We start from the raw sequence: 25,525 nt of genomic DNA on the forward strand, positions 1-25,525 counted from the left end.
TTTCATATTTAGTAGTCAAGAATATCTACTGATCGTAATATTTTTCTATTTCCTTTGAAATTCGGTGATACATATTTAAAAACTTAATCGTAAAAGATATTATAATATATATAATATATTTAGACGTTTCAGAACAGAACAATTTAAGAAATTTTTTTTCAATCAGCGCACGATGGGGTAAATCTCGCAAAAGTGGCGATTAATTGGTTTTTGAAAAATGATTTTTTTTTGTATAAAATTGGGTACCGAATAAAACTAGACAAAATTATGTATCACTAACATTAAAATTTTTTTTTTAAACTTTACTGATTTTTTGTACTGCGCTTTCAAAGTTGAACATTTTTTTTAATTTTTTAAAAAACCAAAAAAAAATTAAATTTAAGAATTTTTCAGATTTAATTTGAACAAGAAAAAATTTAAAAAATAAATATTTCAAAATGGAGCCATCAACCTCAGGTACTTGGAAATATATTTTGATAGATTTTATTAAACTCTTTGTTTTCTTAATATTTTTTGCATTTTTTTTAATTAGTCTAAAATTAACCCGTTTTTGAACTTTAATGGAATGCATCTTGAAATGTTATCATTTGTTAGATCTGAAAAAAATGGGTAAAAATTACTACATATAGTCTTCTTTAATATTCCGAAAAAAAACTGCACAAGATTGCTCCATTTTAAGAAATTATGATTTTGATAAACGTACCCAGCTCTTCTAATCATAATACAGCAGAACGAATTAGTTATGTTTTCGTGTTTATTGTCAGTATTTACATCGTTATTGTTATTGTTTTAAATGTAGCCATAAAATATTTACTAAAACTAATGTTAATAGTTTTCTTAGTTTTTTTTTTATTTATTTTATTATTATTATAATTAAAATTGTTGTTTTTTTTTAATTTTAAAAAATATATAATGTGGTGCAATTTGTTGTACTAAATATTATAGATATATATGTATAGATATTATGTTGAGAAGTATCCATGGTATTACATGTCCCCCACTCTGCATACATTTTTTATTCATGGCCCTGAAATAATTGATCATGCTCTTTTGCCAATTGGCCAACTTTCTGAAGAAGCTCAAGAGGCAAGAAACAAGGATTTCAAAAACTACAGAGAACATTTCTCACGAAGATGTAGTAGAGAAAAAACCAATGAAGACATATTTAATAGACTTTTGTTAAGCTCCGATCCTATAGTTTCAGGTATGAGCAAAAAATATGAAAAGAAAAAAACGGTTCTACCAAAAGCGGCATTGGATCTCCTTATTCTTTCAAATGACTCGAATAATAAGATTAACTCTGCAGAAAGCAGTGATGATAGTTTCGATGATGATAGTGACAATGAAAATTACAAAGAATAAGAAAATAACCGAAATAATTTACTACCCATTTTCAATTAATAAAAAACAAATTTTATTTATATTATAAGATATTTTATTTCTTTGGTTAAATATTGGTATATTTTTTAAGTTATTAATGTTGTGGGTCTATTTCGGTTGTAATTTCTATGTGAACTAGGAGAAATAATGGACCAATTCAAACTAAACAATGCGCGACAGATACTTTATATGGGAACTATGATTAAATATGGACATACCATTTTGAATATAAAATAACATATTTAGTATGAGCTCTAAAACCATATCCGGAAGGTCCATTTGTATGGGAGCTATGCGAAATAACGGAGAGGTTCTCACCAAATTGAAGTTCCGCCTTTTTTTGATCAATATAAACCTATGTGCCAAAGTTTATTATGATATCTTCAAAATTGTGACTTGCACTCATACAAACATATTTAAAATTAAGTCGCGGGAAGACGGACAGACTCTAGAATAGCCTTAAAAATTTTTTTAATTCCAAACTTAATTTTTTTACATGAAAATAAATAAACAAATACGACAATAACAATAAAAAATTAATTTTACCCTCCCCTGAATTAAGAGCCATTTTCGACGCTTTTACCCCAATGTGCAGCGTGTGGATTTTCAAAAATCCCTCTAGCACCACTGGTCATGATAATGTGTCCAAAATGGAATAGATTTAGTGGTCTAGAATATCTCGTGATCTTAATATTTTTTCATTTCCTTTAAAAATCTGTGATACATATTTCAAAACTTAATCGCAAAAGATATTATAATATATTTATACGTTTCAGAATAATATAAGAACTTTGGCATCGATTTGATAGGGCATATTTTGGCATTTTGGATTTTAAACCACATTTTTTCTTGTATTTTTAAACATTTTTTTCGTGTATTTTTTATTTTTTTTTTTCAATTTTGTATTTTCTTTTGAATTTAGACTCTATATTTTTTTAAAAAATTTAGCTATTCTAACAATGAGACTGCAGAACATAATCTCAAAATTTTTGAACTTTAAAATTCGAAAAAATTATTAAAGCTTTAATTTTAAGAACATTTTTTTTAATTTTAAGAACATATTTTTTCGATTTTTACTACATATTTAATGCGCATAAAACACTTTTTAGGGCATATTTTGGTTGCCTGGTTATTATACTAATAATTTTCAAAAAAAGTGATATGAAAAATAAAAATTTTATTTTTATACTGTAATAAAGAAAGTCTAGAAAAGCTTATAAACATTTATGTATCCAAAATATACTCTACACCATTGTAGTTGGGAGAGTATTATGGGTTTGTGCTGATTTTTGTAATGTAGAAAAATAATTTTACTTTTTGGTGAGTTACATATTTCATCAAATTCTAAATATTTTTTAGAGTCCGATGTTTTTTTTTTGTAATGATCAGTCCTTATTTGACCCTAGCCCCTATACAAAGTTCCTCTCAGAAAATAGCTTCAATGTCCCAACTAATTTTGGCGAAATTTTTGGCATACCACCAAGTGGTGGCTAATGTTGTATAAGTAATTAATATTGTTGGCAGCCCTAGGTAACTACTATATTATTTGTACTAAAATTATAACTTTTATATATACGTTTTTATATTATAATATATATATAGTAAGTTATTAGTTTGAAAGGAGGATGTATATGTTTTATTTTTTGTTATTATTGAAATTATTAAATTAATACTGTACTCTATTCTATATTTTTAATAATTGATTTAAATGATGCTAACATGCAAATAGAAAATTACGATTTTCTTGGTCACCTTTTCGACAGTAAAGCCCTTTATCCAGATACAAATAAAAAAAATATGAATGAATTGCGGTCTTTCCTAGGAGCAAATTGCCAGAGTTGGGGGTAGTGCACTAAATTTGCAGTTTCCACTACATGTTAGTGATAGTGAAAATTTTTCACTATCACTAATAGATATTTAGTGGTGAGTTGAAAAATTACAGCCTCACTAAGCAATAGTGGTAGTGGTACAAGAAAGTTTTTCACTAAAATTAATTTAGTGATAGTGAAAACCCTTTTTTTTACAGCTTAGTGCAAATTTTTTTCTCCACTAACAGGATAGTGGAAAAATATAATGTTACTAATGTTAATGGAACTCAAAAAAAATAAATTTATGAAAAAAAATATTTTGAAAAACAACATAAAAATTGTACGCAAAGTGACAAGAAATTAAAAGGTTTGTCATTCAAATTGCATCCGGGATCAAGGGGCCACATTTGATTTCATATTTTGGTATTATTTTCGTTGTTTTTTAAGGACTTTATCTATCGTATATTTTTGACATTTTCTTTCATTTGTATGTATGTATGTATGTATGTATGTATGTATGTATGTATGTATGTATGTATGTATGTATGTATGTATGTATGTATGTATGTATGTATGTATGTATGTATGTATGTATGTATGTATGTATGTATGTATGTATGTATGTATGTATGTATGTATGTATGTATGTATGTATGTATGTATGTATGTATGTATGTATGTATGTATGTATGTATGTATGTATGTATGTATGTATGTATGTATGTATGTATGTATGTATGTATGTATGTATGTATGTATGTATGTATGTATGTATGTATGTATGTATGTAAGTATGTATGTATGTATGTATGTAAGTATATGACTTTTCTTTAATACAATAAAAAATAATAAAATAGAAATATTTTGAACATACATATGTACATATGTATTTTCAATTTGTTTGGATTATTTTTACAAACACTATTTTTTGAGGTTTTAGTGCATATTAAAGCATTCATGTAGTGACTGTTAAACATTTGCACTATTTTATTGTAGTTCAAAATTTTCACTACCACTAATGGTTAGTGGTAGTGGAAAAATTTTCACTACCACTATTTTTTTTAGTGGTAGTTAAAATATGTTTCACTACCACTAATTTTTTTAATGGTAGTTAAAATATGTTTCACTACCACTATAGTGATAAAAAATAGTGGAAAATCAAAATTTCGTCACTATAGTGGGATTTAGTGGAAACCTTAGTGCACTAAATATTTAATGCAATGCCCCCAACTCTGCAAATTGCAACATGAAATGAGAAAGCTTAGAGATCCTCAGGATAATTTACACAAGAAAAGCAAAGCATGGAATTGGTCATAATCGTGTCAACGCAGTTATGAGCTACTGTCATTTGCTGCTTATTAACATTAGCAGCGATTTATTGTTTGTAGGTTTGGTTAGGTTGATAGGAGGATGTATAGTACATCAAATCCGAAAAAATACACCTAGACCACTATAGGGCCTGTTGTTCACTGAGTATATTATTTTTCAGTGTTCAGAACCTCAGTTTCCTGGAAGTAATTCCTAAGAATTTTCCAATCAGCGTTAGTCAAGAATGTTATTTCCGTAATAACATCACTTCCATAATACTTGGATCTAATTTCGACGAATGCTTGACAGTGCAAAGAAAGTGCTCCAAAGTTTCACTGTCCTCTCCACATGCTATACATTCGTCTGAATCCGCATGGCTAATAGTGTGTAGATGTGCTCGTAATCCTGTGTGTCCACTCAGAATACGTACCATCATACTAGCCTCAGACTTGCTCATTTTGAGAAGATTTCTCATCTTGTTCTCATCAGGGTCACCCCATAGGATCTTTGTGATTCTACCCACCTTTTCATTATTCCAATAGGCCTTATGGGAAAGGGCAGCTGCATCTTATTTTGGCGAGTTAGTGGTACCTTCCTCGCTTTTAGGATTTGACTCCTTAACGTTATCAGTAGTTGGAACTGATGCTGTGGTCTTAGGTTTTTAGTGTCCTTTTCGAGGCTTGTTGTAACAGCCCTTCCAATCGGCACCTTCCCAATTTTGAATATGACAGGTTTACTACTTCATCCTTTTTTGGTCTTGCTGTAATGGTGTTGTTATTATCATCTGAGGATTCGGAATCCTCAGAGCTCACTCCGAATACATCCTTCTCCTTCACCCCTATGTTTTTGCCAATGGCATGCTGTACACTTGACGCATTGTCCGCCACGGAGGCCAAGGTACCCTAGTAGATCAACACTTGCCGCCGGTACTGGGTTATTTAGGGCCTGCACCGTAACTTTTATCTTTTTATTTTTATTATAATATTCCCAGGAGGTGGACAATCTAACCTCCCTCAGCTTAAGTGGCTCTAAAGCTGGGAGAGGACAGATGGTGCATCACCACCCCCTATCCGCCACCCGGGGACGCGCTCGGTAGGAAAAACTGGAAAACTTCCTCGAGTAGATAGATAAAGTTAAAATCTGTATTGTAGATAAAGTTAAAAATCTGTATTTTCTGAATTTGGAGAAATAAAGGTTTTTTTTTTAAATTGACGTTTCACAAGAAAATCGCGAGAAATTCAAATGTTGGATCATATTTTTGTTTCAATATATTTTTAGTTAGTAAATAACAAACCTTTTGTGTTCATTGTACTAAAATTATAACTGTCGTCAGTCATTATATAAATAATTGCAATTTGTTTTGCAAGTGTTAGGGATAATTTTCTTATTTTAAATTATCTTTTGGAGTATGTCCGCAGTTATTATTAATTATAAAAACAACTTGATGAAGGAATAAAATGCATTTTTACAAAATCATTGAAAATATGTAATGAAATACTTTATTGCGCTTGGTGCGTGAACTTTTATAACAGCCACGAACAAATATACCGTGTATTTTTTCATATTTTTAATGCTTTATTCCAATTCTAATTTTTTTCAAAAAATGTCAATAGTTATATCCCTAATGTACACCTTTCCACAAAATTTTATTGGAATTGGCCCTTTTTCCAAAAATCAGATTATGTATATCGGAATTAAACCAAAATTCTACATAAATGCTTTTTAAAAATTAAATTAAATTCTAAATATATGGTGTAGTGTATCATATGCTCGACCATGACCGACTATAATTTTTACTTGTTTATATAATATAAATAATAAAATATAAATAATAAAGCGCCCTTGGCGACACATCAAATTGGCTGTATCAAACAGTAAGTATTTTGTGTTAGTAAAAAATCTCACACCGCATATATACATTAGGGATATAACTATTGACATTCGTCGTATATATGCAAGTTGGCATAGCATAGTCGAATAGCCCATTAAAAAATTTGAGAAACTACGTTATTATTTTTTTGCGGTTGTTAAAAAAGTTCACCCACCAAATGTCTGTCCGTCTGTTTTTTAATTAATTTTTTGAAGGCTCCATAAATCTCGGGAATCCAAATCTTAAATAATTCAATTAGATATGCTTTTAGGAATTTAGCTTATTAAAACCAGTAAAATCGGTCCATAAGAATCGGAGATATGGTCAAATCAAATATGATCAACAAATATATATTATGGACTTTTTCATTTAGGGATGTAAAATCAGAGTTGGGGGTAGTGCATTAAATATTTAGTGCACTAAGGTTTCCACTAAATCCCACTATAGTGACGAAATTTTGATTTTCCTATTTTTTATCACTATAGTGGTAGTGAAACATATTTTAACTACCATTAAAAAAATTAGTGGTAGTGAAACATATTTTAACTACCACTAAAAAAAATAGTGGTAATGAAAATTTTTCCACTACCACTAACCATTAGTGGTAGTGAAAATTTTGCACTACAATAAAATAGTGCAAATGTTTAACAGTCACTACATGAATGCTTTAATATGCACTAAAATCTCAAAAAATAGTGTTTGTAAAAATAATCCAAACAAATTGAAAATACATATGTACATATGTATGTTCAAAATATTTCTATATTATTATTTTTTATTGTATTAAAGAAAAATCACATACATACATACATATTTATGGTTTTTAGAAAATGAATTCGTTCGTAATAAATGAAAGAAAATGTCAAAAATATACGATAGATAAAGTCCTTAAAAAACAACGAAAATAATACCAAAATACGAAATAAAATGTGGCCCCTTGATCCCGGATGCAATTTGAATGACAAACCTTTTAATTTCTTGTCACTTTGCGTACAATTTTTATGTTGTTTTTCAAAATATATTTTTTCATAAATTTATTTTTTTTTAGTTCCATTAACATTAGTGAATGATTATATTTTTCCACTATCCTGTTAGTGGAGAAAAAAAATGTGCACTAAGCTGTAAAAAAAGGGTTTTCACTATCACTAAATTAATTTTAGTGAAAAACTTTCTTGTACCACTACCACTATTGCTTAGTGAGGCTGTAATTTTTCAACTCACCACTAAATATCTATTAGTGATAGTGAAAAATGTTGCACTATCACTAACATTTAGTGGAAACTGCAAATTTAGTGCACTACCCCCAACTCTGTGTAAAATAGTATATTTGTGTAAAAATCAAAAAGTTCAGAGATATAGGCAGTGATGAGTCGCGATATGACAAAAGTATACTTTTCGGTATAAAATGACCGTATATAAATATTGAAATTTTAAAATAATAAAATTAAAAACTTGAAAAAAATTTGGTTTATATTAGAAATTGGGGTTGGTGCGTGATGTTTTTGAATCCAAATGACCTAAAAAAATTATTTTCATTACTTGTACAACATTGGCAATCACGTGGTGGTATGTCAAAAATTTCGCCAAATTAGTTATCTCCCTAATATACATATGAGTTCTTTTCACTAACAAATCAAAAAAATTACAGTTTAAGTGTCGGTTCACACAGAGAAACTTTTTTTGGGAAACTTTTGATTTTGTGTATGGGAGAGGGAGATGGTTGATATTTTGTTCTCTTTTTCTCACACACAAAATTAAAAGTTTCCCTTTGTGAACTAAGAGAAACAATTTGATGTTTGGCCTGAAAAGAATTTGGAAACATTGTAAAACGATCAATGTATATTTTTTTCACTTTTTTCAGTGATATTGTTTTATAGATAAAATCGAATATTATTTATATTTTATTTAGGCGGCTAACCATCTCTATGAAAGTAATGCAACATATCCTATTAAAATCAACCACAGCAATCCTACCATGCTTTCAGTGGAAGCTTTGGAGGTTTTTTACCGTATTAATGCTGCTATCATTAAATATCTTCAAAGTGGAAAGGAAATAACACGATCTACAGGCGATCTTTTCAATAAGATTTTGAAAAATTTATCAAACAGCCCCTTCGCATACAATAAAGCAAAAATTGATGGTAAGTGTTTATGTAAAAATGTATATATAAAAATATAGGAAAGCTTAGACCATTGCCTTTAAGAGCTTTGTGATTACTTAGTGGGATGCGAGTGGGATATATATATATATATATATATATATATATATATATATATATATATATATATATATATATATATATATATATGAGCAAATATCAAGGTTTTTTAATTCCTTTGAAATTGAACTAAATTGTTAATAATTGTAAGAATTAAATGTCAAAAAAAATTTGTAAATGATTATATACACAAGACTTCCATTCTAAAATTTGCAAAATTGTAAAACTCTAGGTCTTCATTTCGAAACGTAATTGGTTTTGGAAGTTTACAAAATTAAAAGAAAAATGTGTGTCACTAACTAATTTTTATACCCTTCACCTTCGTGAGAAGGGTATATATAAGTTTGTCATTCCGTTTGTAATTTCTATAATATAATTTTCCGACCCCATAAAGTATATATATTCTGGATCCTTATAGGTAGCGGAGTTGATTAAGCTATGTTCGTCTGTGTGTTTGTTGAAATCAGTTTTTAGAGGACCCCAGATATCGGCGAGATCCGAATCTTCAATAATTCTGTTAGACATGCTTTCGAGAAGATCGCTATTTAAAATCAACAAAATCGGACCATAAATACTGGAGATATGAGCAAAAATCCGCGACAACCTCTGAAAATTTCATAAAAAAGACATTTTTTTTCATGGTTTGATATAAGCAACAACAACAACACTGCTTATTCATTGAGTTTTTCGTTTCATATGTTTGGATGGCTGTGTGTTTCATTGCCTTGTGTATATTGTTTTTGTTTCTTGGTGCATTCAGTTTCGTATGTTTTGATTTCTGTTGGTTTCTTTGCGTTGTGTATTTTGTTTTTGCTTTTTTGTGTATATTGTTTTTGCTTTTTGGTGTATTCAGTTTCGTATGTTTGGATGTCTGTTGGTTTAATTGCGTTGTGTATTTTGTTTTTTTGTGTATTTCGTTCCGTATGTTTGGATGTCTGTTGGTTTTACTGCCTTGTGTATTTTGTTTTTTTTTTTGTGTTTATTTCGTTTAGCGTTGTTGTTGTTCGTTTTGCTATTGCTATAATAATGATATAAACGGGAAAATGAAATAAATTAAAATTTTATAGAATTGATATTTTTTAAATACAATGTGGTGAAGGGTATATAAGATTCGGCACAGCCGAATATAGCATTCTTACTTGTTTCATCTTCTTTTTGTTGAAAAAATTTATGGTAAGTGTTTATGTAAATAAGTATGTATATATCAGAGTTGGGGGTAGTGCATTAAATATTTAGTGCACTAAGGTTTCCACTAAATCCCACTGTAGTGACGAAATTTTGATTTTCCACTATTTTTTATCACTATAGTGGTAGTGAAACATATTTTAACTACCATTAAAAAAATTAGTGGTAGTGAAACATATTTTAACTGCCACTAAAAAAAATAGTGGTAGTGAAAATTTTTCCACTACCACTAACCATTAGTGGTAGTGAAAATTTTGCACTACAATAAAATAGTGCAAATGTTTAACAGTCACTACATGAATGCTTTAATATGCACTAAAATCTCAAAAAATAGTGTTTGTAAAAATAATCCAAACAAATTGAAAATACATATGTACATATGTATGTTCAAAATATTTCTATTTTATTATTTTTTATTGTATTAAAGAAAAATCATATACATACATACATACATACATACATACATACATACATACATACATACATACATACATACATACATACATACATACATACATACATACATACATACATACATACATACATACATACATACATACATACATACATACATACATACATACATACATACATACATACATACATACATACATACATACATACATACATACATACATACATACATACATATTTATGGTTTTTAGAAAATGAATTCGTTCGTAATAAATGAAAGAAAATGTCAAAAATATACCATAGATAAAGTCCTTAAAAAACAACGAAAATAATACCAAAATACGAAATAAAATGTGGCCCCTTGATACCGGATGCAATTTGAATGACAAACCTTTTAATTTCTTGTCACTTTGCGTACAATTTTTATGTTGTTTTTCAAAATATATTTTTACATAAATTTAGTGAATGATTATATTTTTCCACTATCCTGTTAGTGGAGAAAAAAAATTTGCACTAAGCTGTAAAAAAAGGGTTTTCACTATCACTAAATTAATTTTAGTGAAAAACTTTCTTGTACCACTACCACTATTGCTTAGTGAGGCTGTAATTTTTCAACTCACCACTAAATATCTATTAGTGATAGTGAAAAATTTTGCACTATCACTAACATTTAGTGGAAACTGCAAATTTAGTGCACTACCCCCAACTCTGGTATATATAAATATATAAGAAAGCTTAGACCATTGCCTTTAAGAGCTTTGTGATTACTTTGTGGGGTGCGAGTGGGATATATATATGAGCTAATATCAAGGTTTTTTAATTCCTTTGAAATTAAAGTAAATTGTAAATAACTTTGGTAAGAACTAAATGTCAAAAAAATTTTTACATGATTATATACAGAAGACTTCTAGTCTAAAAAAAATTTAAAATTCTAGGTCTTCAGTTCGAAACGTAATCGGTTTTGGAAGTGTACAAAATTAAAAAAAAAAACGTGTGTCACTAAGTAATTTTTTCATCTTCTCTTTGTTTTTTAGTCCAAAGCTTTAAACTTTTGGACAATATTCGTTATTGTACTAACTACAGACACTTATACAATGCCTTTAGAAGCTTATTCGTGTGACATCGCTTCACCTATTAGAACTTTGCTGTTGAAATTTGTCAACAGTTATAGAGCTGAAAATTTGTGTCTGGCCTACTATCCCATAGTACTAACCTTTTCGGTTCTTTTTCGTTCTACTCATGTACTTTTTTGAGTTTTCTTTAAAATCAAACCTAGAAACATGAAATAAAGCATGTAGAGCCCAGAGTAAGTGAGAATTTATAAAAGGGGGCTTTTTGGTACTTTTTCGTCCTTCGATTGGTACTTTTTGAGTTATCTATAAAAATTAACTTAGAATCATGAAATTAACCCTTTATTTCCTGGCGTTGCCACATGACAACGCATCGATACTACTAACTTTAAATAGGCATTAAAAAATCTGTATTATCAAGTTAGATAATAATTACAGTTTTAAAATCAGTATAGAGTCTACTTACCAGCATGAAAGAAAAAATTTAAATTTATTTCAAGACGTGGTTTAGATAGGCTATTTTTAAAAAAGTAGATTTTTAGTCTTTATTCATGTGTTTCCATATGGCAACGCCAGGCACTACACCGTGTTTTGTTTTTAATATGAAGAAAATTTTTAAATTTGCATATTGAGGAATATTTAAAAATTTTTTAGAAATATCGCACGACATCCAATTAAAATATGTAATTTCATTTGAATGTTGTTGTAAATTTACATATATGTACATAATACATACATACATAATACATACATACATACATACATACATACATACATACATAATACATACATACATACATACATACATACATACATACCATACATACATACATACATACATACATACATACATACATACATACATACATACATACATACATACATACATATTGAGTTATTTTTTTGTATTTAACCATATCAAATATTGAACATTTTCAAGAAAATTTTCTCATATGTAATATCAAAAAAAATTTTGAGCAGACCCTCTCTGATTTTTATGAAATTCGGTACATACATTCTTTTCATACTTACAAAATCTAGAGTTCTCCAAAATTTCCAAATTCGTTACGGTTTTGATTTTATCGATGTTTAAAGTTCATATTTCTAAGAGTTTTTCAAAAAGGATTAAATTTGATATTGTATAAATTCTAACATATTTATAGGTTTTAATCATTTTATACTGCAATTAATGCTATGTGTCGTAGGTTGACAATATGTTATTTGAAATATGGTTTTAAAATAAGGATAATGATATCGAAAAATGTCCTTAAGTCAAGGATATCTTAAAAACGGTATCTCCCATTTTCATTATTCCTTTACCAAAATTAGTTTATAATACCTACAACAACATATAAAAAAATCAGAGCTGGACCATGAAGAGATCCATAGAAAATCTAATTTTAGTAAACTAATTCTTTTTCTTCTTTACAAATTTAAAAAATTTTAATTTTATTTTTTGATAAATCAAATTAAATTTGAAAATTTCTAGTGAAGTATTTATTAAGAACTATTAAAATAGAAAGGAAATTAGAGCCCACAAAGTATACCATTAATAAATTTAAATATCATAGACCTTAAGTAGTCAAATATAATTGAGTACTTTATATATTGACTTATTTTATTGGATTCCATACATATATGGGAAAATTGTTCACAAAGTTGCAAAACTTTAAATGCCTATAAAAACTCGAGCTAACTTTTTTAAACCCTTTGGGGATTTTGGTCTACTAATGGTCTACTTTGATAACCCGTTGGTTTCATTCGGAAAAGATTTTCTTGCTGCACAGTGTAATTTGTAATCATTTTATTTAAACATCCAACAATATTTCTTATCGGGATTATGTTTTCCCTCTAGAAATCAGTTTTTTAATTGTTTCACGTGTTTCTCCACTGCAGTGCGTGAAATAGCCTATTATTTTAAATCAAATGGTATAATTCTTAAAAGTCGAATTTAATAATTAATAATACAAATAGCAGCTTATCTAATTTACTGGGTTTTAATAAAATATTATGCACTACTTTGCTTTTTGGCCAAAAATAAATTTATTGGTGCTATTATTTTGACAGGTCCAAATTGGAGTACATAAACGTTTGGACGTATTTTTTATAAATTATTTTAAATCAAATGCTATAGTTCTTAAAAGTCGAATTTAATAATTAATAATACAAATAGCAGCTTATCTAATTTACTGGTTTTAATAAAATATTATGCACTACTTTGCTTTTTGGCCAAAAATAAATTTATTGATGCTATTATTTTGACAGGTCCAAATTGGAGTACATATATATATGTTATATTTGAAAAAAATTGCACATACATACCATAAGATTTATTTTAAAATTTAACAGTTTTACATTAAAGTATTAAGAAAACTTGCAAATGCTGATAGTTTTGACGAATTTTGAGCATCATCCATGATGTGCCTTGGCAAAATGTGTTTAGATAAAAGTGACGTCTTTGTAGCTTACAAGGACATTTTATATACATTTATAATCCCAAACCATTGTGTTTGTCATTATCTTCATGTCTATTCATTAAATGTTTGTATAAGTCGATGTTTCATACATAAAACCGCAAAAATAAAAAAATGAAATTTTGCAAAATTTTTAAAAAGTTCATAAAATTTTAGCATTCGAATATTTTTGCATGCTCCTCCGATTTTATATTTCAAAATAACAAAAAACTCAATTTACGCAATAGTTCAAAATATTTCCTATATAAGTGCGAATGTACCGCGTCAAAAACTTTAAAAAATTTACGTTCAAGTTTTCCAACTTTTGTAGCTGTCGTACCCATATCCAATTCAGGGCACATTAATGAGATATATACCTGTGTGTAATTACATCAGCTAACCACTGTTGTCCCAATTTTTGTATTTTTTAAGGGGCGTCAGCTCCGTTCAAAAAATCTATTAAAAATTCTAAATTGGAAAAAACCAGGTGACAAATTTTAACATCCAAGTTCTAATACGTAAAGTGATGTCACACGGGTAAGCTTGTAAAGAATTTATCTCCTAAGTATCTTTAGTTAGTACAATAACGAATAGTATCCAAAAGTTTAAAAAAGTTAAAAAAAGTGAAAAATTAGTTAGTGACACACGTTTTTTTTTTAAATTTTGTAAACTTCCAATCCTGTAAAACAACTTTGATTTTTTTAATTACTTGGAAATTGAACTAAATTGTTTATAACTTTGGTAAGAATAAAATGTCAAATAAATTTTTTACAGAAACTCTACGTCTTCATTTCTAAACGTAATTGGTTTTGGAAGTTTACAAAATTAAAAAAAAACGTGTGTCACTAACTATTTTTATCACCTTCTTTTATTTTTTTATCCATAGCTTTAAACTTTTGGACACTACTCGTTATTGTACTAACTAAAGACACTTAGGAGATAAATTCTTTACAAGCTTATCCGTGTGACATCACTTTATTGCTATATATCAAACATCGTCTTATACAAACATTTAATGATTAGAAATGAAGATGATGATAAACACAATAGATTGGGATCACAAACGTATTTAAAATGTCCTTGTAAGCTAAAGAGAGGTCACTTTTATCTAAACATTTTGCCCAGGCACATCATGGACGATGCTCGAAATACGTCAAATTTATCACCATTTGCTAATTTTCTTAATACTTTAATGTTAAACCGGGCGCATCAAAAAAGTTTAATAATTGTAGGGTTTGTGGGCCAAATAAAATGTACCTAGCATCAAAAAGCATCACTCTTTAAATATTTAATTCCTCCAAATTATAATTTTTTATTTGCATTCCATTATAAATCAAGCTCGTAGAATTCAGATATTAACTGTTTTGTCTTGAATTTTACTAATTCGCAATTTTTTAAAAACTATAAACAAGTTACAAAAAAAAAAATACTGAAATGAAATTTCTTACTGCATATTTTTAAAAATTTTGAAAATAAATCTTATGGTATGTATTTAACGCGCTGAATTTGAATTATTTTTACAATTATGTGCATTTTTTTTCAAATATAACATATATAAATACTATTTTTAAGAATTTTTAAATTTTTTTTGATAAATACATATCTCACTCGTATCACATTATGGGAATATAAAGCCCTTCAATTGTATAAGCTTTCTTTGAAGCAAAAAAGGGCCCATTTTGAAAAAATAAATTTAAAAAAAAAATTATTTAAAAAAAATTTAAAGATTTAAAAAAATGGAAAGAATGAAGCACTTCTTTGGACAATTTTTGCTAGGACCAATAGGTGGAAAGTTACAGTCATTTCAATCAAACCCTGCATGACCACAATGTCCAACTTTGACGCCTCTAAGCCCGGCAGTTCTTGACCGATAGAGCGTGTCTGACCTACTATACAATAGTACTAACCTTAGTGCAAATTGTTATAATCAAAAAAATTCTAAAAACGCATTTAATTTTCTTCACTTTCCTGACTTTGACATCGTCTCAAAACTACAAATCCCAACTTAAAGTATTGAAAATTTACTATATTATGCAGAATTATATACTCAGTTTTTTAAATCTCTTTAAATTCATTTCGGTCAGGTTTTCAGGGTAAATGCCGCATAGTGCTCCGGTAAGTTACTGTTCTAGTCTGGTAGATCGGAGGTCGTGGGTTCGAATCCCACCTGAGGCACTGGTGAAGGAACGCACAGCAGGCCAGGTGGATGCCTAGGTGCATTTCTTCGGATTTGATTTTGTGTATACAGTTTTCTTTTAAACTAACACAGATGTTAAAAATATTAAAATGCAAAACCTTCTACATCATGAATCCATGAGAAATCAAATAAGAATTGACCGATGGTCTTCAGATTTCTTTAATTTTTTGTAAACACATACTCTATTAGACACATAAGACATATCAAAATTTCAAGAAACGCGATTTTTATGGCGATTTTAATTTGTTCGAAAACTACAATAAATCAAAAAGGTATAAAACTATGAACCTTTATATCTTTGAGAGTTTATATCGGATTTTTTTTGATTTAGAAACCAATCTATTACTGTGGATGAGCTCTTTCATTCTAATATAATTTTTATATTAAAAAGTTTAAGATAGTGCATTATTTATGGAAATGTACTTTTTGAATGCATTTTTGAAATCGTTCTCCCAGTTTAAAACTTTTTAAAAGTGCATAAGTCGATTATTTGAAGCTTTTTATGCAATATATAAAAATATTTTGTTGTGACGTTCATTACATCCATTTTTTTCGATTTTTTAAAATGTTTTATATTGGAAAATTTTTAAATTTTATTGATATTTTAAGAAATTAACAGATTTTAAAACTACTTAAAATACGTTACTGATCAGAATTGGAATGCAAATATATTAATTCAATTACCAATGTACACTTTCATAAACATGCATTTCTAAATTATATTTTGAAAAATATTTTTTTAGTTTAAGTTAGTTCAAATGCCCATAAAAAATATATAAATTTTTATTTTATATAAATTTATCAATAATGCACTTAGATACGTTAAACATTGAGTAAAATGTAGAAAATGCACCCAATATGCATTTGACATAAAAATGCATTTATCTTAACAAATATTGTTTAAAAATACATTTTTATGAAAGTGTACATTAGTTGTAGTCGAATTTAAATATTTGCATCCAAATGTGATCAGTAATGTATTTTAAGCAGTTTCAAATTCTGTTAAATGCATAAAATATCAATAAAATTTAAAAAATGTTCAATATAAAACATTTAAAAAAATCGGCAAAAATAGATGTAATGAACGTCACAACAAAATATTTTTATATTTTGCATAAAAAGTTCAAATAATCGACTTATGCACTTTTGAAAAATTTTAAACAGGGAGAATGATTTAAAAATGCATTCAAAAAGTGCATTTCCATAAATAATGCACTGTCTTAAACTTTTTAATATAAAAACAAGTAAGAGTGCTATATTCGGCTGTGCCGAATCTTATATACCCTTCACCATAGTGTATTTAAAAAATATCAATTCTATAAAATTTTAATTTATTTCATTTTCCCGTTTATATCATTATTATAGCAATAGCAAAACGAACAACAACAACGCTAAACGAAACAAACACACAAAAAAACAAAATACACAACGCAATGAAACCAACAGACATCTAAACATACAAAACTGAATACAATAAAAAAAAACAATATACACAATGCAATGAAACATACGAAACGAAATACTCAAAAAAAGCAAAAACAAAATACACAACGCAATGAAAATAACAGACATCCAAACATACGAAACGGAATGCACCAGGAAACAAAAACAATATAAACAAGGCAATGAAAACATATGAAATGAAATACTCAATGAATAAGCATTGTTGTTGCTTATATCAAAGCATGAAAAATATTGTCTTTTGTATGAAATTTTCAGAGGTTGTCTCGGTTGTCTGATTTTAAATAGCGATCTTCTCGAAAGCATGTCTAACAGAATTATTGAAGATTCGGATCTCGCCGATATCTGGGGTCCTCTAAAAACTGATTTCAACAAACACACAGACGGACAGACAGACAGACGGACAGACAGACAGACGGACAAAGCTTAATCAACTCCGCTATCTATAAGGATCCAGAATATATATACTTTATGGGGTCGGAAAATTATATTATAGAAATTACAAACGGAATGACAAACTTATATATACCCTTCTCACGAAGGTGAAAAGTATAATTATATTAGAATGAAAGAGCTCATTCACAGTAATAGATTGGGTTCTAAATCAAAAAAATCCGATATAAACTCTCAAAGATATAAAGGTTCAAAGTTTTATACCCTGTTTTATTTTCTACTTCAAGAACATATATTGATAATATGAAGGAAATTGGAGGTCAAAAATTGTCAGTTTTACTGTGTTCCTTCCTGGAATTCATGACATATATATTACTTTGAAAACATATTGGCTCATACCATTTTCAAAATTAACGGTTTATATTCAGTGTTTAAAAAACTAGACTACAAGTAGCTGTAGTAACGAAAAATAACTACTTTTGTAGTTAGAAAATGTTCAAAAACTAGCAGCAAATCATTTACTATTACTACTGATACCTTTAGATTTTGGTAGCAGTATTTATAGATGTAGCAAAAAAATAAAAAGTTTGATAGCAGTAGTACAGTCATTAGTATTTAAATGTTTCAATGTAGCAGTTGAATACTTCAAATAGTAGCAGTAAATATTTTCCTGAAGTAGCAATAAACGATATTATATTTTTCAACAATAAAAAATTTGGTAGCAACTGCTACCTAAATAAAGTAGCAATGCTACCAAAATTTTGGTAGCAATGCTACATAAATTTTGGTAGCATAAAAAAATAAAAATTTTATTAAAATACGAAAAAAAATTATGACATTCAGAAAAAGGCACAAGTAGCTGGGAAAAATGCTAGGACTTCGATTCGTGGGCCTTCTGAAGACATATTTATATATTATGAAAGTTTCTCATTGCCTTTTCGCAAAAGATATTCAAGGAGGATTTTGTTTCCTCTACTAAAAGGATTCTTGCACATTTATCAAAGAATTATGAATCAAATTTTGTATGAAAATTTGCTTTATATAATTCTTATAAGTTCTAATGTATAATTATTAATGCAATTTCCTATAAGGCTATTTTACAAATCCTTCGACTGAAAATCTTCTAAAAAGCCTTTAACGGAAGACCTTTTTAAGTAAGCATGTAAAATTGAAACGATTTTGCAATGCGGCTGTATGCAGAGTTTAAATATTAGTAGATGCTTTTATAATTTTATTTTTGACTTTGCAATAAATATGCATTTACCTCATATTTAAAAATATGCATATTTAAAAAATGGTTCTGTTCAAAATATTTCTAGTATTTTTGCTAAAAATATTTACCTATACAAACTATTGCATATTTCAGCTTACAGACAAATATAAAATGTTTTCACTTACAATATATTACGCAGCAACTCGCTAACATATTTATAATATATATTTCATATGGCTTGCCTATAATATTAAAATATTTTCCTACACAAATTATTCGCAGTCAACAATATTGAAGCCATGCGAGCAGTAATATACGAACATGAAATGTACGCAAGCAGAGCATATATGTGCCGACGAAAACACGAAACAAAACGATAGTCGCGACTATCAGGTTACAATATTTTTACTATCAAACTTAAATATTATTTACTATAGGAAATGACTTATGGTCTAAAATTTAACATTTCATGTTGAACTTGAGAAATTATAAAATGTGAAAAATGTATGCAAGATATAACCAAATTTTATTTAGAAAATAATTGAAAACGTTTATATCTATGTATGTTTTATGTATATTATGGGAAAAATGTATGCATGAAATAACCAAATTTTAATTAGAAAATTTTTGAATTGAATTATTGAATGTATGTATTTATTAAATTTATGTTTAATTTTTATGTGGAGTATTAGAAATAATTAGAATTAGAAATAATAGAAATAATTAGAAAAAAATTATATAAATACTTAGAGGATCATATGAATGTAAAAATATATTCAAATATGTATATATGTAAAAAATTTTTTTACAGGCTATATTTAAACATATTGTTTGTAACAGGATGACAATAAGTTTGTAAACAGGTAGTAATGCATTAGTAGTGTCTATGAAATGATCAATAATGAAGGAAATTATAGGTATTTTAGAAATTTGTAACAGGATGGCAAAAAATTAAAAACATAAAAAGTTGTTTTTGTAATTTTACATTGTGAAAGGTTAAAACAACAAAAATGTATGAGTGTATTACATACATATACAAGTATGTTTTTCATATGCATGTGTCACATTTCTATAAATTATTATTACATACACTCAATTATCTTACAATAATGAATGAACAGGCGCGAAGAAAAAAATATATAGGTGTTAATAAATTTGCATATGCCATTGCCAACCTTTTGAATTTGCATGAGAGAGACTAAATAATAATGATATTTCTTTCCTCTTCTCCCCACCACAAATTCAAGTAAAGCAAAAAAAAGGATCTTGCGTAAACCATCGTTAAGGAATGTGCGTAAAATGATAAAGTAGGAAAGAGAAGTTCTACTACAGGTCATTTTTATGACGAATGTATTTTTGCATCACACGTACATATCTTCTTCCCTCCACCAATTCAGGGAAAAAATGACCTATCGTAATCCACCGTTATGGAATGTGCGTGAAAAGTAGGAAAGAAAAGTGCTGTTACAGGTCATTTTTATGACGAATGTGTTTTTTGTTATTGTTTCACACATACTTACATACATACATATGTATGTATATACAAAACCAGATATAAATGGTGTTGCATATTTGAATATATTTTTACATTCATATGATCCTCTAAGTATTTATATAATTTTTTTCTAATTATATTACAATCAATACAAATACATACATTTTAATACTCCACATAAAAATTAAACATAAATTTAATAAATACATACATTCAATAATTCAATTCAAAAATTTTCTAATTAAAATTTGGTTATTTTATGCATACATTTTTCCCATAATATACATAAAACATACATAGATATAAACGTTTTAAATTATTTTCTAAATTAAATTTGGTTATATCTTGCATACATTTTTCACATTTTATAATTTTTCAAGTTCAACATGAAATGTTAAATTTTAGACCATAAGTCATTTCCTATAGTAAATAATATTTAAGTTTGATAGTAAAAATATTGTAACCTGATAGTCGCGACTATCGTTTTGTTTCGTGTTTTCGTCGGCACATATATGCTCTGCTTGCGTACATTTCATGTTCGTATATTACTGCTTGTATGGCTTCAATATTGTTGACTTCGAATAATTTGTGTAGGAAAATATTTTAATATTATAGGCAAGCCATATGAAATATATGTGGGTATTATAAATATGTTAGCGAGTTGCTGCGTAATATATTGTATGTGAAAACATTTTATATTTGTCTGTAAGCTGTAATATGCAATAGTTTGTATGGGTAAATATTTTTAGCAAAAATACTAGAAATATTTCGAATGGGAGCAATTAAATATATTATATTCATAAAATATATTTATATTTTAATATTACATACGTATGCATAGGAGAAAATATGCATTTTGGTTACTAATATATTAGTAATTTTAATCACTGGCTGTATGTACTTGTGTCTATAGAAAAATGCCCTTAGTAAGGCCCCTATACTGAATCTTTTTCCCGTTGAGATATGTGTATTTGTTAGTTTATTTTTTTTGTCGAAGTTTTTTGTTTTATTCTATTGCTACTTCAATAATTTGGTAGCAATAGAACGATCAACTAGTAGCAAATATTTCTATTGCTACTTATCAAAAGTAGCAATAGAATTATTTATATTTTTAAGCTACTACTCCATTTGTAGTTTATGTTTTATTTAGAACTATTTCTATTGCTACTGTTTTATTACTACTGCTATATTTTGAGATTTGCTTTTTTATAAGTAGCAAAAGTTTTAAAAACGTATGATTATAAAACAAAACAAATGCTACTGCTACAACTTCAGACAATTGTTTGGAGCAGTAGTTAAAGCAATAATATAATACTTGGTAGCAACGTAGTTTTTCTAACACTGTTTATATTAATGTTTTTTGTTTATTTTAGGAAATTCTCTTAATATGCTAAAAGGAAAACTTATAAACAAGTTTAAGCAACCAGTAAATTATAGCGCCAAACAAGAAGTCCATACAGTTAGTGAGCCTACAAACAATGTGGATAATATGAAATCATCCGAGGAAACTAAAGAAATTTCGAAATGTTTAAAAATTCCTCCGCAGGTGAGTTTTTTTATTAATGGTAAACGAAAAAAAAAAAAAAAAAAATTTCAAATGAATATTTTATTGTGTCTATATAACACAGACTATGGGAAGTCTCATATATATACATTGGTGGTCATATAATTAAAACATTTGTATTATCGATGTAATTTAAAATTTTTATTCGAATTCTAAAGGAAACTAGAAAACATATCAAAACAATATATAATATTTTTTCCCCTTTTTTCGACTGAACATAATTTTAATTGTGTGTTATTATTATGTATTAATTCATAGTGAAATGTGTTCAAATTGTTAGAAATGTTGCTATATGAGCAAATATCAAAGTTTTTTAATTCCTTTGACATTGAACTAAATTGTTAATAACTTTGGTAAGAATAAAATGTCAAATAAAATTTTTACAGGATTATATACACAAGACTTCCAGCCTAAAAACTGCAAACGCGGCACATTCTCACTTATATACGAAATATTTTGAATTATTGCGTAAATTGAGTTTTTTGTTATTTTGAAATATAAAATCGGAGGAGCATGCAAAAATATTCGAATGCAAAAATTTTATGAACTTTTTAAAAAAATATCGTCTTATACAAGCATTTAATGAATAGACATGAAGATAATGACAAACACAATGGTTTGGGATCATAAATGCATTTAAAATGTTCTTGTAAGCTATAGAGACGTCACTTTTATCTAAACACATTTTGCCAAGGCACATCATGTATGATGCTCAAAATTCTTCAAAATTATCACCATTTGCCAGTTTTCTTAATACATTAATGTAAAACTGGGGCGCATCAAAAAAGTAAGGTTTTGTGGGCCAAATAAAATGTACCTAGCATCAAAAAGCATCACTCTATAAATATTTAATTCCTTCAAACTATAATTTTTTAATTGCATTCCCTTATAAATCAAGCTCGTAGAATTCAGATATTAACTGTTTTTTTCTTAAATTTTACACTAATTCGCGATTTTTCAAAAACTGAAAGCAACAAGTTAAAAATAATGAAATGGAATTTGTTACTGTGTATTTTTAAAATTTTTGAAAATAAATCTTATGGTATGTATTTAATGCGCTGAATTTGAATTATTTTTACAATTATGTGAATTTTTTTTTAAATATAACATATATAAATACTATTTTTAAGAATTTTTTTAAATATTTATGTGAAAACCGCTATAAATTTTGCGCCCCTCGATCAAAATGATTAACGCGAACGGATTCATCACTTGTTAGGGTCTTTTTATATTCACACAAAATATTTTGAATGTGCCATCGAAACAAGTAAGAGTGCTATATTCGGCTGTGCCGAATCTTATATACCCTTCACCACAGTGTATTTAAAAAATATCAATTCTATAAAATTTTAATTTATTTTATTTTCCCGTTTATATCATTATTATAGCAATAGCAAAACGAACAACAACAACGCTAAACGAAACAAACACACAAAAAAACAAAATACACAACGCAATGAAACCAACAGACATCCAAACATACAAAACTGAATACACCAAAAAACAAAAACAATATACACAATGCAATGAAACATTCATTTATATTCACACAAAATATTTTGAATGTGCCATCGAAACAAGTAAGAGTGCTATATTCGGCTGTGCCGAATCTTATATACCCTTCACCACAGTGTATTTAAAAAATATCAATTCTATAAAATTTTAATTTATTTCATTTTTCCGTTTATATCATTATTATAGCAATAGCAAAACGAACAACAACAACAACAACGCTAAACGAAACAAACACATAAAAAAAAATACACAACGCAATGAAAATAACAGACATCCAAACATACGAAACGGAATGCACCAAGAAACAAAAACAATATAAACAAGGCAATGAAACACACAGCCACCCAAACATATGAAACGAAATACTCAATGAATAAGCAGTGTTGTTGTTGTTGCTTATATCAAAGCATGAAAAATATTGTCTTTTGTATGAAATTTTCAGAGGTTGTCTCGGATTTTTGCTCATATCTCCGGTATTTATGGACCGATTTTGCTGATTTTAAATAGCGAAAGCATGTCTAACAGAATTATTGAAGATTCGGATCTCGCCGATATCTGGGGTCCTCTAAAAACTGATTTCAACAAACACACAGACGGACAGACAGACGGACTCCGCTATCTATAAGGATCCAGAATATATATACTTTATGGGGTCGGAAAATTATATTATAGAAATCACAAACGGAATGACAAACTTATATATACCCTTCTCACGAAGGTGAAGGGTATAAAAATAAAAAATGCCAAATTTTGGTAATATGTATTTAAAATTATTATAAGGTTTTTTAAATGTCCAATGTCTTGTGACTCTTGTTCTAAAGGATGGCTCATAATAGATGGCAGCATAAATAACTTTTATATAAACATAAATCCTTCCACCAAATTTTTAGAGGATCGGTCCATATTTAACCCTATCCCCCATATAAAGCATCCTTCAGAAAATCAGTTTATGAACAATTTTGTATTAAGAAAAAGATCAATAACGTGGCCAATTGCTAACGGATTTTTAAAAACAAAGTTGCGTTTTTCTCATAAATAGACAGGGTTTTCAAATCAATTAATAAATAGTACGGTTCCTACATAAAATACTTTCAAAAAACATCTCCAAACTTGTACAACGGCGCAAAAGTTAAATAAAAAATATGTTTGCTGATGAAATTCACACATATCTCTCAGGTTACTTAAACGTTATACATGTCATTATAAATGCCTCAGCTTCTGCTTTCTAAATCCGTGGAGAAACTTAAAACATATTCTTGTTCTACTCGGATTCACCTTTCAGAAAAATGGTATCACTTCCCAGGTATTTCAATTTTCGTTTATTTTGTCTCACTGTGTAATATATGTATTCAGGTTCCTTATAGATAGAGGAGTCGATTAAGCCATGTTCGTCTGTCTGTCTGTTGAAATCAATTTTCTGAAGACCCCAGATATCTTCGGGATCCAAATCATCAATAATTTTTGTCAGACATGCTTTCAAAGATTTAAAATCATCAGACATGCTTTCAAAGTTTCCTATTTAAAATCATCAAAATCCATTCATAAATAACGGAGATATGAGCAAAAAACCGAGACAACCTCTGAAAATTTCATAAAAAAAAAAAAAAAAAAAAAAATGTTTGCATGCTTTGATAAAAGCAACAACGACATTGCGTGTTGGTTTCATTTCGTTGTGTATTTTTGTTTTGTTCTTTTGTGTCTTGTTTCGTTTAGCGTTCCTTCGTTGTTGTTTCTTTTGTTTTGCTGTTGTTATAATAATAGTAGAGTCGGGAAAAATTAAATAAATTAAAATTTCATAAATTTAATCTTTTTTGGAACACACTAGGGTGAAGGGTATATAAGATTCGGCAAAGGCGAATTTAGACTTTTTACTTGTTTTTTCTCCAATCTTTAGGTAATAGCAAACATTTATACACAAAAAAAGATTAAAAGTCCGTAATTGAAGAAATTAAAATATTATAATAATATGGCCAATTACGG

General features: G+C 28.0%; 1 protein-coding gene across 1 annotated transcript in view; it reads left to right on the forward strand.

Moving 5' to 3' along the window:
* The window catches only part of LOC119611045 (calcineurin-binding protein cabin-1-like), a gene marked incomplete at its 5' end in the record, with an annotated part of 45,133 nt that extends 22,998 nt beyond the window's left edge, over nucleotides 1–22,135 (forward strand). Inside the window, 2 exons of the mRNA XM_037966503.1 lie at nucleotides 8,276–8,507; nucleotides 21,840–22,135. Coding sequence (XP_037822431.1) covers nucleotides 8,276–8,507; nucleotides 21,840–22,135 — 528 coding nt within the window. The remainder of the gene's footprint in view (nucleotides 1–8,275; nucleotides 8,508–21,839) is intronic.
* Between the last annotated feature and the right edge of the window lie 3,390 nt (nucleotides 22,136–25,525).

This window comes from Lucilia sericata, unplaced genomic scaffold (assembly GCF_015586225.1).
Source record: "Lucilia sericata isolate MDLA Ls3-8-SP2 unplaced genomic scaffold, ASM1558622v1 Contig001344F_arrow, whole genome shotgun sequence".
In the NCBI taxonomy this organism is placed as follows: Eukaryota; Metazoa; Arthropoda; class Insecta; order Diptera; family Calliphoridae; genus Lucilia; species Lucilia sericata.